Source organism: Neoarius graeffei, chromosome 9, assembly GCF_027579695.1.
Source record: "Neoarius graeffei isolate fNeoGra1 chromosome 9, fNeoGra1.pri, whole genome shotgun sequence".
Taxonomy (NCBI): domain Eukaryota; kingdom Metazoa; phylum Chordata; class Actinopteri; order Siluriformes; family Ariidae; genus Neoarius; species Neoarius graeffei.
Genome location: NC_083577.1, coordinates 49,121,611 through 49,136,897, shown reverse-complemented (window position 1 = coordinate 49,136,897; position 15,287 = coordinate 49,121,611). Strand labels below are relative to the sequence as shown.

The following is a 15,287-nucleotide window of genomic DNA, read 5'->3' as shown; positions in this document are numbered from 1 at the left end:
GCCCCCCAAGGATGTGTGCTAAGCCCCCTCCTCTTCACTCTGCTGACCCACGACTGCACACCAACATCCAGCTCAAATCTCTTCATTAAGTTTGCGGATGACACGACTGTGGTGGGTCTCCTCAACAATGGCGATGAGACAATCTACAGGAGTGAGGTGAGCCGCTTGGCCATGTGGTGCAAGGACAACAATCTCCGTCTGAACATGGAGAAGACGAAGGAGATTGTTGTGGACTTCAGGAGAGAGCACACCCAGCATGCTCCACTATCTATCGACGGTGCTGCAGTGGAGAGGGTCAGCAGCACCAAGTTTCTGGGTGTGCACATCTCTGAAGACCTGTCCTGGAGCAACAACACCACATCACTGGCCAAAAAAGCCCAACAGTGTCTGTACTTCCTCCGCAAACTGAGGAGAGCAAGAGCCCCGGCCCCCATCATGCACACTTTCTATAGAGGCACCATCGAGAACATCCTGACCAGCTGCATCACCATGTGGTATGGTGCCTGCACCGTGTCCTGCTGCAAGTCTCTGCAGCGCATCGTGAGAGCAGCTGAGAGGATCATTGGTGTCTCTCTCCCTTCTCTAATGGATATTTATAACTCCCGCCTCACCTCCAAAGCCATCAGGATTGCAGGTGACCCCACCCACCCATCTCACAGCCTCTTCAGCCTGCTGCCGTCAGGGAGGAGACTGCGGAGTCTCCGGGCCAAAACCAGCAGGCTCAAGAACAGTTTCTTTCACCAGGCATTCAGGAGGCTCAACTCCATCCCTGTTCTGCCCCTCCTCCCCCCTCTGCCCCCGCCACAGATTCTGTTCGCACACACCCCTGCCCCCCTTCAGCATCTGACATGTCATCCTCACAGTCCCCCCCCCCAACACACACACACACACACACACACACACACACACACACACACACAAATCTCATCGTTCATTAACACACTGAACTCAGGGACTGCACATCTCACTTTACCTCACTCATTTGCACTATTCCGCACTACCTCATCTTAACAGCTGCTAGTTTGTTTATACTGCTTATTTCATGGTTCATGTTTACCTGCTATACCTCAAGTGCCCTTGACTGTTTGGTTATTTGAACCAATTTAGGTGTGTGTGTGTGTGTGTGTGTGTGTGTGTGTGTGTGTGTATATGAGTGTTTAGTCTATGTCTAGTTCATATCTAGAGTGTTTATACTGTTTATATTGTCTATCTGAGTGTTTAGTCTGTGTGTAGTTCTTATCTAGTGTTTACACTGTTTATATTGTCTGAGTGTTTGGTCTATGTCTTGTTCTTATCTAGTGTTTATACTGTTTATTTATATTGTTTATATTGTTTGATTGTTTAGTCTATGTCTAGTTCCTATCTAGAGTGTTTATACTGTTTATTTTGTTGTTTGTTTGTTTTTTCAATTATTCTATTTTTATTTATTGCATTGCCTGTTTGTACCGTGGGTCAGAGAGGACTGATATTTCATCTGTGCTGTATGTCGAGCATGTATAGCATATTTGACAATAAAGTTGACTTGACTTGACTTGACTAAGGATAGCTTGTTTCACCTGCATGGAGAGCTCCTTTGACCGCATGTTTTCTTCACAGCAAAATTTTCCAAATGCAAGCACCACACTTCAAATAAACTCCAGGCCTTTTATCTGCTTAATTAAGAATGACATAATGAAGGAATTGCCCACACCTGCCCATGAAATAGCCTTTGAGTCAATTGTCCAATTACTTTTGGTCCCTTTAAAAACAGGGTGGCACATGTTAAGGAGCTGAAACTCCTAAACCCTTCATCCAATTTTAATGTGGATACCCTCAAATGAAAGCTGAAAGTCTGGACTTTATGTCCATGTCCATTATATAACTATAACTTGAATATGTTTCAGTAAACAGGTAAAAAAAACAAAATTTGTGTCAGTGTCCAAATATGGACCTAACTGTATGTATAGACAAGGAAAAAAAATATTCCCCACAACTGAAAAATACTGACAGAAATCTGCACACATACCCTGCTACACCCCTATAAGAAAAGTTCCTGTTTAAGTCCATAATAACATGAAATAAATCTTACTTTCATTCTAACAGTCTTAATACGTACCTCTCTCAGTCAAGTTTTTAGCGGCAACTGACGAGAGGTCAGAAATCAACACAAGAAAGCTTATCTGATGACTGTCACAAAGTCCAAAATAAAAATACATGAATAAATGATAACACACAAAGAAAAATACGCTCTGTTGAAGGGTTTTGGTGAGATTTCAATTTCGTCTCGTCTTCTTCCGCTTATCCAGGACCGGGTCGCGGAGGCAGCAGTCTAAGCATGGAAGCCCAAACTTCCCTTTCCCCAGACACCTCGGCCAGCTCCTCGGGAAGAACACCGAGGCGTTCCCAGGCCAGCCGAGAGACATAGTCCCTCCAGCGTGTCCTGGGTCTTCCCCGGGGCCTCCTCCCGGGGGCACATGCCTGGAACACCTCCCCAGGGAGGCGTCCAGGAGGCATCCGAAAAAGATGCCCGAGCCACCTCAGCTGGTTCCTCTCGATGTGGAGGAGCAGCGGCTCTACTCCGAGCTCCTCCCGAGTGACTGTGCTTCTCACCCTATCTCTAAGGGAGCGCCCAGCCACCCTGCGAAGGAAACTCATTTCAGCCGCTTGTATCCGCGATCTTGTTCTTTCTGTCATTACCCAAAGCTCATGACCATAGGTGAGAGTCGGAACGTAGATCGACCGGTAAATTGAGAGCTTCGCCTTTTGGCTCAGCTCCTTCTTCACCACGACGGACCGGTAAAGCGACCGCATCACTGCGGAGGCTGCACCGATCCGCCTGTCGATCTCACGCTCCATCCTTCCCTCACTCGTGAACAAGATCCCGAGATACTTAAACTCCTCCACTTGAGGCAGGACTTCTCCACCAACCTGGAGAGGGCAAGCCACCCTTTTCCGGTCGAGAACCATGGCCTCGGACTTGGAGGTGCTGATTCTCATCCCAGCCGCTTCACACTCGACTGCAAACCGCCCCAGTGCATGCTGAAGTTCCTGGTTTGAAGAAGCCAACAGGACAACATCATCCGCAAAAAGCAGAGATGAAATCCTGTGGTTCCCAAACAGGATTCCTTCCGGCCCCTGGCTGCGCCTAGAAATTCTGTCCATAAAAATTATGAACAGAACCGGTGACAAAGGGCAGCCCTGCCGGAGTCCAACATGCACTGGGAACAGGTCTGACTTACTGCCGGCAATGCGAACCAGACTCCTGCTCTGTTCGTACAGGGACCGGACAGCCCTTAGCAAAGAGCCCCGAACCCCATACTCCCGAAGCACCCCCCACAGAATACCACGGGGGACACGGTCGAATGCCTTCTCCAGATCCACAAAGCACATGTGGACTGGTTGGGCAAACTCCCATGAACCCTCGAGCACCCTATGAAGGGTATAGAGCTGGTCCAGTGTTCCGCGACCAGGACGAAAACCGCATTGTTCCTCCTGGATCCGAGGTTCGACTATTGGTCGAATTCTCCTCTCCAGTACCCTGGAGTAAACTTTCCCTGGGAGGCTGAGAAGTGTGATTCCCCTATAATTGGAGCACACTCTCCGGTCCCCTTTCTTAAAAAGAGGGACCACCACCCCAGTCTGCCACTCCAGAGGCACTGTCCCCGACCGCCATGCGATGTTGCAGAGGCGTGTCAACCAAGACAGCCCCACAACATCCAGAGACTTGAGATACTCAGGGCGGATCTCATCCACCCCCGGTGCCTTGCCACCGAGGAGCTTGCAAACCACCTCAGTGACTTCGGCTTGGGTAATGGACGAGTCCATCTCTGAGTCATCAGCCTCAGTCTCCTCAGTGGAAGACATGACAGTGGGATTGAGGAGATCCTCAAAGTATTCCTTCCACCGCCCGACAATGTCCCCAGTCGAGGTCAACAGCTCCCCACCCGCACTGTAAACAGTGTTGGCAGAGTACTGCTTCCCCCTCCTGAGGCGCCGGACGGTTTGCCAGAATTTCTTCGAGGCCGACCGATAGTCCTTCTCCATGGCCTCCCCGAACTCCTCCCAGTTCCGAGTTTTTGCCTCCGCAACTGCCCGAGCTGCAGCACGCCTGGCCTGCCGATACCCGTCGGCTGCCTCAGGAGTCCCGGAGGTCAACATGGCCCGATAGGACTCCTTCTTCAGCTTGACGGCATCCCTTACTTCCGGTGTCCACCACCGGGTTCGGGGATTGCCGCCACGACAGGCACCGGAGACCTTGCGGCCACAGCTCCGAACAGCTGCGTCCACAATGGAGGTAGAGAACATGGTCCACTCAGACTCAATGTCCCCCGCCTCCCTCGGAAGCTGGGAAAAGCTCTCCCGGAGGTGGGAGTTAAAGACCTCCCCAACAGAGTGCTCGGCCAGACGTTCCCAGCAGACCCTCACCATACGTTTGGGCCTGCCAGGTCTGTCCAGCTTCCTCCTCCGCCAGCGGATCCAACTCACCACCAGGTGGTGATCAGTTGACAACTCAGCCCCTCTCTTCACCCGAGTGTCCAAGACATAGGGTCGGAGATCAGATGACACGACTACAAAGTCGATCATCGACCTCCGACCTAAGGTGTCCTGGTGCCACGTGCACTTATGGACACCCCTATGCTCGAACATGGTGTTCGTTATGGACAAACTGTGACTAGCACAGAAGTCCAATAACAAAACACCACTCGGGTTCAGATCGGGGAGGCCGTTCCTCCCAACCACACCCCTCCAGGTGTCACTGTCATCGCCCACGTGAGCATTGAAGTCCCCCAGTAGCACAATGGAGTCCCCAGTCTGAGCACCCCTCAGTACCTCTCCCAGGGACTCCAAGAAGGCCGGATACTCTATACTGCTATTTGGCCCGTAGGCACAAACAACAGCAAGAGCCCTCTCCCCAATCCGAAGGCGCAGAGAGGCGACCCTCTCGTTCACTGGGGTAAACTCCAACACATGGCGGCTGAGCTGGGGAGCTATAAGGAAGCCCACACCAGCCCGCCGCCGCTCACCATGGGCGACTCCAGAGAAGTGGAAAGTCCAGCCCCTCTCGAGGAGCTGGGTTCCAGAGCCCAAGCTGTGCGTGGAGGTGAGCCCGACTATCTCTAGCCGGTACCTCTCAACCTCCCGCACAAGCTCAGGCTCCTTCCCCCCCAGCGAAGTGACATTCCATGTCCCAACAGCCAGCCGCTGTGTCCGGGGATCAGGTCGTCGAGGCCCCTGCCTTCGACTGCCACCCAATCCACACTGCACCAAACCCCTACTGCTACCTCTGTGGGTGGTGAACCCACAGGAGGTCGGGCCCACGTCACCTCTTCGGGCTGAGCCCGGCCGGGCCCCATGGGCAAAGGCCCGGCCACCAAGCGCTCGCATACGAGCCCCAACCCCGGGCCTGGCTCCAGGGTGGGGCCCCGGCTGCGTCCTACCGGGCGACGTCACGGTCCTGGATTTTTTCTCCATAGGGGTTTTTTTTGGTGAACTGCTCTTGGTCTGGCCTGTCACCTAGGACCTGTCTGCCTTGGGAAACCCTAACAGGGGCATAATGCCCCCGACAACATAGCTCCTAGGATCATTCAAGCACACAAACCCCTCCACCACAATAAGGTGGCAGTTCTAGGAGGGGATAAGGTGGCAGTTCTAGGAGGGGCAGATTTCAATTTACGAAATAAAATGCAATATTAACCTGGTTACAGAAGGAAGACTAACAATGGTGAGAGTCAAGGTAAATGGTATTAAACTGGCAATATACAGCTGTTATTGTCCAATGGAAGAATATGCTAACAGCACTAAAGAGGCCTTCTATCGAACCCTTAGTAAGACCATACAGCAGATTAAGAAGGACCATCCATTGTATAAAGTTATTGCTGCTGGCGATTTCAATGCCACCACTGGTCACGATTGTGATCCTACTAGTTGGAAAAGTATTGGCCCATACCATGATCAAAGTCCAACAAGTTTTAACGGGACAAAACTCATCGAAACAGCAGAAGATACATCCTTGTACATTCTCAATACTATGTTTGCAACGAGATCAGATGACCATAGATGGTCTTTTAAATCTAACTTAGGATATAAGAGGAGATTAGATTACACCATGACTGAATGGTTTGTTAAACGTGTGACCAGGAAATGTAGAGTTTACCCTATGCAGAGTCAACTTTTTGAATCAGACCACCATATTGTAGTCATGGACGCTCTTTTTCCAACCAAAAGGGTGTTGAAAAAGATCTTCTGCAGGAAACGTTCTCCAGCTATGTTTCCGGATCTATGCCGCTTAAGAGACGACCAGTCCATCCAAGCCTCATACAGCGGTAAGCTTGATACCCTACTAAAGAACCATCCACAATTAAGTAACACTCAGACAGTTGATCAAGTAGAAAAGCTAGTAACGAAAGCCATACAAGAAGTGTCTACAGCAGTTATCCCTCAACGAAGGAGAAATGAGATTAACAAACCATGGGTTAATCCTGAGTATCAAGAAAGTTTAGTACAATACCACAGTGAGAAAGATCCAGTGAAGAAAAAGGCATTGGCTCGTGATGTGAAACAACTACAAATTAAGCTCAAGAATGCTTACTTTGAAGCTAAAGTAAGCATTACTTGGTAGCCAATTGAATTTTGCAAGCAAACAGGATGCAGAAGAAGAATTCAGGTTGATGAAATGTGACACATCAGTGACACACAACAACAGATTACTGATTCAAGGAGGGAAACTAGAAACTCATTTCTCAGAGCACTTCGCTTGTCGACCATATATCCCTGAACCGGAGCTGGAGCACCCTGAGGACTAGCCGCATCTACTTCCACCAGATAACCTACCTACAATTGATATGTCCTTGCCCAGCCCCAGAGAAGTTGAAAACAGCATGAAAAGATTAAAGAACGGCAAATGTCAAGGCAATGATAAAGTGTCCTCAGAACAACCGAAATACTCAACATCTGCTACGCTGTTAGAATACGTTGTACCACTGGTTGGAATGATATGGTCTTACCTTCAAGTTCCCACAAAGTGGCTGACGGCATCTATCACTTGTCTGTATAAGAGAGGTTTGAAATCACTACCAGAAAACTATAGAGGCCTGAGCATAATTGCAACCCTCTCAAAGGTGCTGTCAGGGATCATAGTTGAAAGACTTGGGGAGACCTACAAACTTGTACTGTTACCATCTCAGTTTGGTTTCCGGGCAAATAAGTCAACATGCGATGCCATCTTTATCCTCCTCCAGATTCTCAAGACATCAAAGAAGTAAAAAAAAAACTGTCTACGTAGCCTTTATCGATCTAAAGGTTGCATATGATTGGATCCCAAGAGATGCTTTATTCCAATGCCTCGACATTTGATTAAGATGTCCGCACCTCATAGCAATTTTGTGTGCCTTATATACCGGTACAAAAGCATATATTAAAGGATCGAGCAACTTATTTAAAACTCTTGTAGGATGCCGACAGGGTGTCCTGGAGTCCCCTACGATATTCAATGTCTACATGGACTTTGTTGTAAGAGTGGCCAGAAATGAAATATTGAAATCAAACCCTAAAGCAGGTTTCAAGATTACCTACTATGTACCCAATGAAGTGTCTCCTCGAGAACTTTGAAAGAAAGCTCTGGCATATGGACATTTACAAGTCACCGAGCTACTGTATGCTGACGATCAGGTTATATTTGCCAATTCACAAGAGGAATTACAGAACATGCTCACTACCTATGATGACACCTTTAGACGGCTTGGGATGCAGATCTCATATACAGTCCCCCCAGGATTTCGCGGGCCTTTTTTGTGATTGTTGCAGGCTAAAATGTCTGATGTTGCGGGGGGTTTTCCAAAAAATTGCGATGAAAGTTGCGGTGTTTTTTAGGTTTTTGTTGTGATTACATTGCGGGAGGAAGTTGTGAGGAATTGTTGCAATTTTCTCTTTTTGTGATTAAAATTGAGTGATATGTTAAATATTAAGTTATTACTGAAAAACTATTGATTAAAAAACAAAGACACTGAGAAATGGCCCTATAAACATCTTTACCAATATAAAAGATTACCAGGACTACAAAAATGCAGAAAAATAGGCTTTACTTATCCAAATGCACCTGTTGGTTCAAAAGTTAAAGTGCATAGAGCCTCACAGCACAACATGAAGTTACCTTAAAATATAATATAAATGCCTCAGCTTTCATGTAAGAAAAAAACTATTAATACTAGTACTGTGTGCAGGCAGTCTCTCCTGAAGACTAAATTAAACAATAATTATAAACTAATAAAATAAATGGCTCAGGCTTCATAGAAGAAAAAAAAAACAATTTGAACAGAATCTCACAGTATGATGCTGAAGCTGCCTAAACAATGGAAAATAAAATACCATTTTGGGAAAAATGTTGGCATCCATTAATTTCTTGTATTAAGTAAAAAAAATAATGTAAAGTGCACACAGTCCTTCACTGTAAACATAACACACTTTCAGTAACAGAATTTAAGCCTATAAACACTGACTCGCACATGCTGCTTCTCTTGTACGTATACACGGAAGGCGGAAGGTAGTTTGTCGACGTCACCTCAAGACGACGCCAACGATTGGTCAAATTTGAGGAAAAGTTGCGGTGATTGGATAAAATTGCAACGCCGCCCTGAATTCGCGGGGATTGGTTGAATTTGCAAATCGCAACATCGTGAAATCCTGGAGGGTCTGCATATACCAAAACTGAAACAATGGTCTTCAATGTGGACGAACATCTGATGGAGCTGCCGGGTCTGATTAACATTGGCTCAAACAAGCTAAAGAACATCAGGAGTTTTAAGTATTTCGGATACACCATTACCAACTCTGAATGTACCATACAATCTTTACACACTAGAATCGGCGCAGCATACCAGAAATGGAATGAACTAAAACATATTTTGACTGACAGATGGATACAGCTAGCAACTAGAATGAAATTCCTAACCACCTGTATACGATCAAGGCTTTTGTACAGCGTACAAGCATGGGAACTAACAGAGAATGAGCTGAACAAGGTTGAAGCCATCTGGCATAGCTTCTTGAGAAAAATGGTTCGGGGAGGATACGAACGAAAAAATGCACTGGCTCAGGCAGAACGTAAAGGAACGGAAGTTGATTGGAGTTTCAGAATATCAAATGAGAGATTACGTGCCTTCACAGACACTCCACCCATCCGTGATTTTTGTGTGATGCAGCATATGAAATATCTTGCACATGTGTGTAGACTGGATAATAACAACCTCCAGAAACAGGTGTTATTTGATGTTCTGGCTCCAAGGAAGGTGTGGAATAGAGTGGAGAAGCTGCTTGTTGTCGACGTACAGCAGGCAAGGAAAATGATGATGGGTCAAGACTGACTTCCTGCGACTACTGGATGCACGATTCCAGCAGAAGCACCCCAAGGCTGTTCCCGATGCCATGGGGGAACAAAGATGATGATGATCTGGCTTTGTGGAGAATGTTGCTTCCACCTCAGGCTCCACCTTGAGCTTTGCTTCACCAGGGTAAAATCTGGGCTCCACTCCAGCCTCTAATAAGAAAGACTTGATTTTGGGCACCCTGTGCACCATCAAGCTAAAATAAACCTCCTTAGTTTGAGCTTAAGGTTATTTTAGCATGGAATTATTCAAAAGAGGCATTAGGACTCCCTTTACTTGAACAGAACACTTGATTTATAATTGAACAGGGTCCAGAACAATCTTGGAACAACCAACAGTGAAGGAATCTGAATTTCCTGTCGATTTATGAACTGAACACAGAATGACACTGCATTTTTCATTATACTTTAGCTCAGGGGTGTTTCTAGTTATTGGAAAGACCAGAGGCTAAGTCCAGTTTTCCTGGGGCTTGTATTTTTTTAAGGGAGTTTGACAGATAGGTTGTGGAGGTTATATCTCACTTTTCAAGAAATATTGTCACCCACACACAAGGGAGTAACTTTGATTTTGACATTGGTGGGGACACAAAAGTGATCCAAGGCAGAGCTTCCGAAAGGTGTTTTTTTTTTTCCGTTAGCAATCATAATTTCATGTCATGCAGATCTTATAGGTTAATGAGGGCAGCTGTGGCCTAATGGTTAGGGAGTTGGTCTTTGGATCCCAAGGTTGCTGGTTCAAATCCCACCCTTACCTCTCCCTACATCTCCATCCATGGCTGAAGTGCCCTTGAGCAAGGCAACTAACCCTATAGACTGTAACCAATTAGACTGTAACCAATACCCTGTACCAAAAAAGTAACAGTAAGTCGCTTTGTAACATAATGTAATGAAAGGCAACTTCAGAGCTGCAAAAGTGCAACATACTGTCAATTAACATACATCAAGAACATTGAAACACATAACTACCATACAACATGTAAGTACACATAAATGAAATGTAAATGTGTTGGTTACTGATACATAAACACAAGCAAATTAGTTTACACTGGTTGCTCCTATTTGAAAGAACCAAACAGTTACCAATATTTGTCTGTAGGTGGCAGTAAAGGACCATGGATAGCCTAGCCTAGTAGCCTACATCTGACTACTTGCATTCTGTAAAACCATTAGGTCTATAAATTTAACATTCATTCATCGAGGATATTATCTAACACCAAGTTACATTGCTCCAGCATTCCTTTTCTCTGCAGCTATGCAGTAGCCTAGCTCTGATGCGTCCTGTCACGTTGCTAAACCTGCCTAAGGAGCCGCAGCAATACTTTTATGAAGGGTTTCCATACATCAAAAGGATTTTGTTGAGTTTTTAAAGCTCGACGGAAACCCTGCACTTACATTCTTGACTTTGAAGAAGAATGAACGAATGTCTCGTTTCTTGGGAGGGGGCCGTCATCCATGATACTAAAGTCAGCATGCGAGTTGTAGGGCAAGCATGCATGGTCATCGAAGTCCAGCTCAATTTGTAGGCTGACGGAGAGTGGGGGGTGCGTGGGGTAGGTCAGGTGTGTACGTGTGAGATATGGGGGGTTGATGGGCGGGTAGTCACGGCTGCTGTGGGAAGTGTGCTGCTTTTACAGCAGATGGAGTGACAGCTGGGATAGCCAACCATGCAAGTTAGTGAGAAACAGGTAGCTAATCAGAGAATGATACCCACGTTAAAGGGGGGATTATTAGCAGTGTCATACATTTAACCCTTTGTGTGCCATATAATCATTGCTCAGGTTAGGACATCGGTTTTATTGATCGTGATTACACAGTAGCGGCTGAATATTGGTAGGAACACGTCCCTAGCGTCCCTACCCAAAATTACGGCCTAGCCCACACACATTCAAAGGTTATAACATCTTTATTACTGATTTTTGCACTGCTCTTTTTAAATTTATGTAGTTCACTTCACTTTCTGTCTCCTTATTAAGTTATCAACACCCATAATATCTCAGGAAACTGAGGCATGTGTCAACTGACTATTAAATATCACAAGTAAAATATATAATTTCTCACATCGTTTAGGACCACAAAGACACTGATTCTAAGCTAAATATTACAACAAGCTATTATATTACAACATTTAAAATCCCAGCTGACATCCAAGTCAGTTGTTTTCTATTAATCTCTCTCTTTTTTTTTTTGAGGGCGAAAATACCCGGGGCTATAGCCCCGACTGATGGGGCCTAACGATGCCACAGCATTAGCCACGGGAACGCAAACATACCGCACTGCCTGAAACGGAGCTCCTTTCAGTTGCTTGCTGGCAGGCAGCACTTTCACTTTGACGGGGCTTTTTTTTTTAACCGCTCCCTGTATTACTGACTCTGTCCAATGTGCTTGAAGAAGCCTGCCCAAAAAACCTTTGCCAGCTTAGAGTGCACCATTGTTTGGTTCATGCACAGATAATTACACCACCACACCAGGCCGATTAAGATGCATTGCACTTGGTCAAAAGCTTAGCGCTCATCTGGAGTCGATTTTTATTGGTCACAAGCACTTGCTCATTGTTTACACTCTGGCTTCCCGCCATCTCTTCACTGGGGTTGGATTTTGGCAATGGAGGGATTTCTAGAAAAAATGATTTATGATAATGACGACAAATACATTTGTCACTGTGATGACTGCTACTAACTTTCTGTTTGTTGCTGATGGATTATGTTTGTCAATGACGAGCGTGACGAGTGCCAGCGGGAACCCTGCTCCACCTTCAAACTTTGTGGTTGCTGTCGCGCTGTTCTCATGCTCAGCCATGGATATTGCACCACCATCCTAGCGATGCAGAGCAGACCACTCCGTCTCACAGCATCTGAAAGGACATTTTGTCTCCTGCCAGCTATGTTGAGGTTGTCCCTCCTAGGTAACCCTATTGGCCTCCAGGCCTGTGCTGGATGAAGAACGCCTTGCTTGGCAGTGTTCTGTCTGTTCATACTACCTATCAGATCACATGAACATTACATGAACCTGTTATCTGCCTCACAGGTCACCCTCACTTGTGTCTACCCTATTTAAGTTTGGGTTACAGGGGCGTCAGAAGCATTTTTAATGTGGGGGGGACACACTGGCAGGGGTCCTCCCCCAGAAAATTTTTAATTAATTAGATTAATTAATCTAATTAATTAATTAGATGCCATTTCCTGCATTCTGGTGTATTTTTAACAGGTTGTTAAACACGTAATTTTACCTTCAAAAGTCACTTAATTCAATTACTATTTTTGAGACTCAACAATAAAGGCCTCTGCATGCTCGTGCGACAAGGCTTTCGCAGATAGCTTTTCGCAGACAGTTGTAATTTATCGTTGAGCGGGGATAATAGGCGTGCGCGATGTTATTCACCGGCACAACGCAAGGGGGTGCGAAGTCGCTAGGAGTAGTTGGTGGGTGTGGTTAGTGGAGTGTTTATCCTCCGGTTACTTATAATGACTAGAACTTTTTTTTTTAATAATGACTAGAACTGGAGTCGTATAGATGTACCGTACGTACTTCCTCGATCAACCGCTCTTCGTGCTGCTCCATCTTCGCTCGTGTTTTTAAAAATGCCGGTCGTGAAAACAAACCAAACCGGGAAAGTAGGGAAGCGGAAGTGCGTGTACAGCGGACCAATCAGAGCCCTCTTGTCTGCGACGCTGTCTGCGAGGCTTCTGCGGTGGTCACAATTTTTGGGAGGTGCGCGCAGAGCGTCTGCGAAGGTGGGGGGGCTACGCAGACACTGTCTGCGACGCTATCTGCGAGGACTGGGCTGCCAGCATAAATTGGCCTTAAGTCCTCATTTAACTAGTCCATATATTCATCAGCCTGTTTTCAAACCCACTGCTCTGCCTAAGATAATGAGATGAATGTGACACAATTTATCATCAACAGTGACTTGCCTGCGACCCTGTAGAATAGGATAAAGTGGCTAGAGAATGACTTTATGGGTGCATTTTACTTTTTATTTTGTGTTTCCTTTTTTATTTAGTTTTAGATGTAACACAACATGCCACTGTGCCAAGCAATAGTGACACTCAACTGTATGTTTAAAAATAAGAATATTCATAATTTCACACAATGAACAGGCATGACATGGCATCATGCAAACTTCATAACACAAAATCACACTGTGTCAAGCAACGGTGACACAAAAAATAACTTCACACAATGAACAGGTGCAATTTTGTTAACCACCTGCAGTGACTTTAGTGGGTGCATTTTACTTTTTTCACACAAAATCACACTGTCAAGCAATGACACATAAAAGAGAACTTCACACAATGAACAAATGCAGTTTCGTCAACCTACATGCAATGGTGGTACTACAGTAGCATTTACAGATTAGTATAACAAATAGATTTATAGATATAACTCCTTACATTGGTGCCACCACAATTTCTACCACTTCATAACTTTTATCCCCCTTTCCTTCACAATCCACCTGGAATAACATCCATCTCTCTCCATTGCTTTCCTTTCTACTATTCCTTCCCCATACACTGATTTCCCATGTTACTTTCCAGAAAACTGGCAAAGACCAGACAAAACAAGTTCTTCAAATCACAACAGGGAATCAATAAATATCATCAGAGCAGACTTGACCTCATTCTTGGCATTACAGTAAGGTAGGCATACCGGGGTTGAATTAAATGATAGCTAACAATAAGCTAGCTGATACATCTCCTAACATTGACTAACCAGCTAACTGAACTAACATTTCCATTGTGGGGAAATTTTGTCCTGTGGGGGAATTTTGACTTACTTTCCGCTTCTTTGTAAAGAATGTCCTTATGTCCATTGTGTCTGGGGAGGAGCAAATACTGCAAACAATTCACCATCAACCAAGAATACCCCATTAGGCTAAGCTTATTTCCTTGTTTAGTTGAACATTAATTTAACGTGTCCTAGGGTTAATTTTGAGGGCATATCACAAAAGAATACGGTTTTAGCAAAAGCAAGACATTGTGAGGTGGCAATGGGGATGACGTCACCTCCTCCACTTTCGAGCAGCTGCACCAAAAATGTCTCCGCTCGCGCTGAGATTCACTCGCGCGCGGTGAGCTGTTGTAGGGAGCGCCCGGAAAACCCGGAGTGGATTTTCAGTGCTCTGTGTATTCTCTTATCGATCAAGTGGAATGGATTCTTTCACGAAGCAATAGAAACGGCGCTGGGTGAACTCATATTTTATGTTAAATGTGTGTGTGTGTGGGGGGGGGGGGTCCAAATGAAGAATTATGAAATGTGAGGGGGACACGTCCCCTTCACATTCAATGGTGGCGACGCCCATGTTGGGTTATAATGTATTTGGTTGTCTTACTTTTGTCATATGTCACTCATTCTAAGGTCTGTTGTTTGTCTAGAGTTTATGTTCATGCCTATAGTTTTGTTTTGGTTGTTTGTCTTTCACTTTGTTTAAAATAAAAATCTGTAGTTACATCTGCCTTCACCTCATTATTGTGACAGAAATATTCAGTAAAGCTTACATTCAATGAAGCTTTTGCTGGATGTTCAGTATTTGTGTCAGTTCATTATTAAGGTTCCATGCACTGAAGGTCATGGGCCCATCAGGAACCCTGTTGTAATTGTGAGGACTTCTTTTTATTTTGCTGCTGCTTTAAAATGAATCATGCAGACTAAATTCTACAGTGGTGCTTGAAAGTTTGTGAACCCTTTAGATAGAATTTTCTATATTTCTGCATAAATATGACCTAAAACATCATCAGATTTTCACACAAGTCCTAAAAGTAGATAAAGAGAACCCAGTTAAACAAATGAGACAAAAATATTATACTTGGTCATTTATTTATTGATGAAAATGATCCAATATTATATATCTGTGAGTGGCAAAAGTATGTGAACCTTTGCTTTCAGTATCTGGTGTGACCCCCTTGTGGAGCAATAACTGCAACTAAATGTT

General features: G+C 45.2%; 1 protein-coding gene across 5 annotated transcripts in view; it reads right to left on the bottom strand.

Moving 5' to 3' along the window:
• Positions 1 to 14,381, bottom strand: part of LOC132891771 (solute carrier family 15 member 2-like) — an 89,596-nt gene extending 75,215 nt beyond the window's left edge. The window contains exon 1 of one of the 5 annotated variants that reach the window (XM_060929694.1): positions 14,133 to 14,381. In XM_060929694.1, the coding sequence (XP_060785677.1) occupies positions 14,133 to 14,226 (94 nt within the window). In that variant the 5' untranslated portion in view covers positions 14,227 to 14,381. Of the gene's footprint in view, positions 1 to 10,750; positions 11,005 to 11,627; positions 11,667 to 12,035; positions 12,129 to 14,132 lie in introns of those variants that run through there. The other 4 variants (XM_060929698.1, XM_060929697.1, XM_060929695.1 and 1 more) reach the window with 4 other exon arrangements.
• Positions 14,382 to 15,287: the final 906 nt, after the last annotated feature.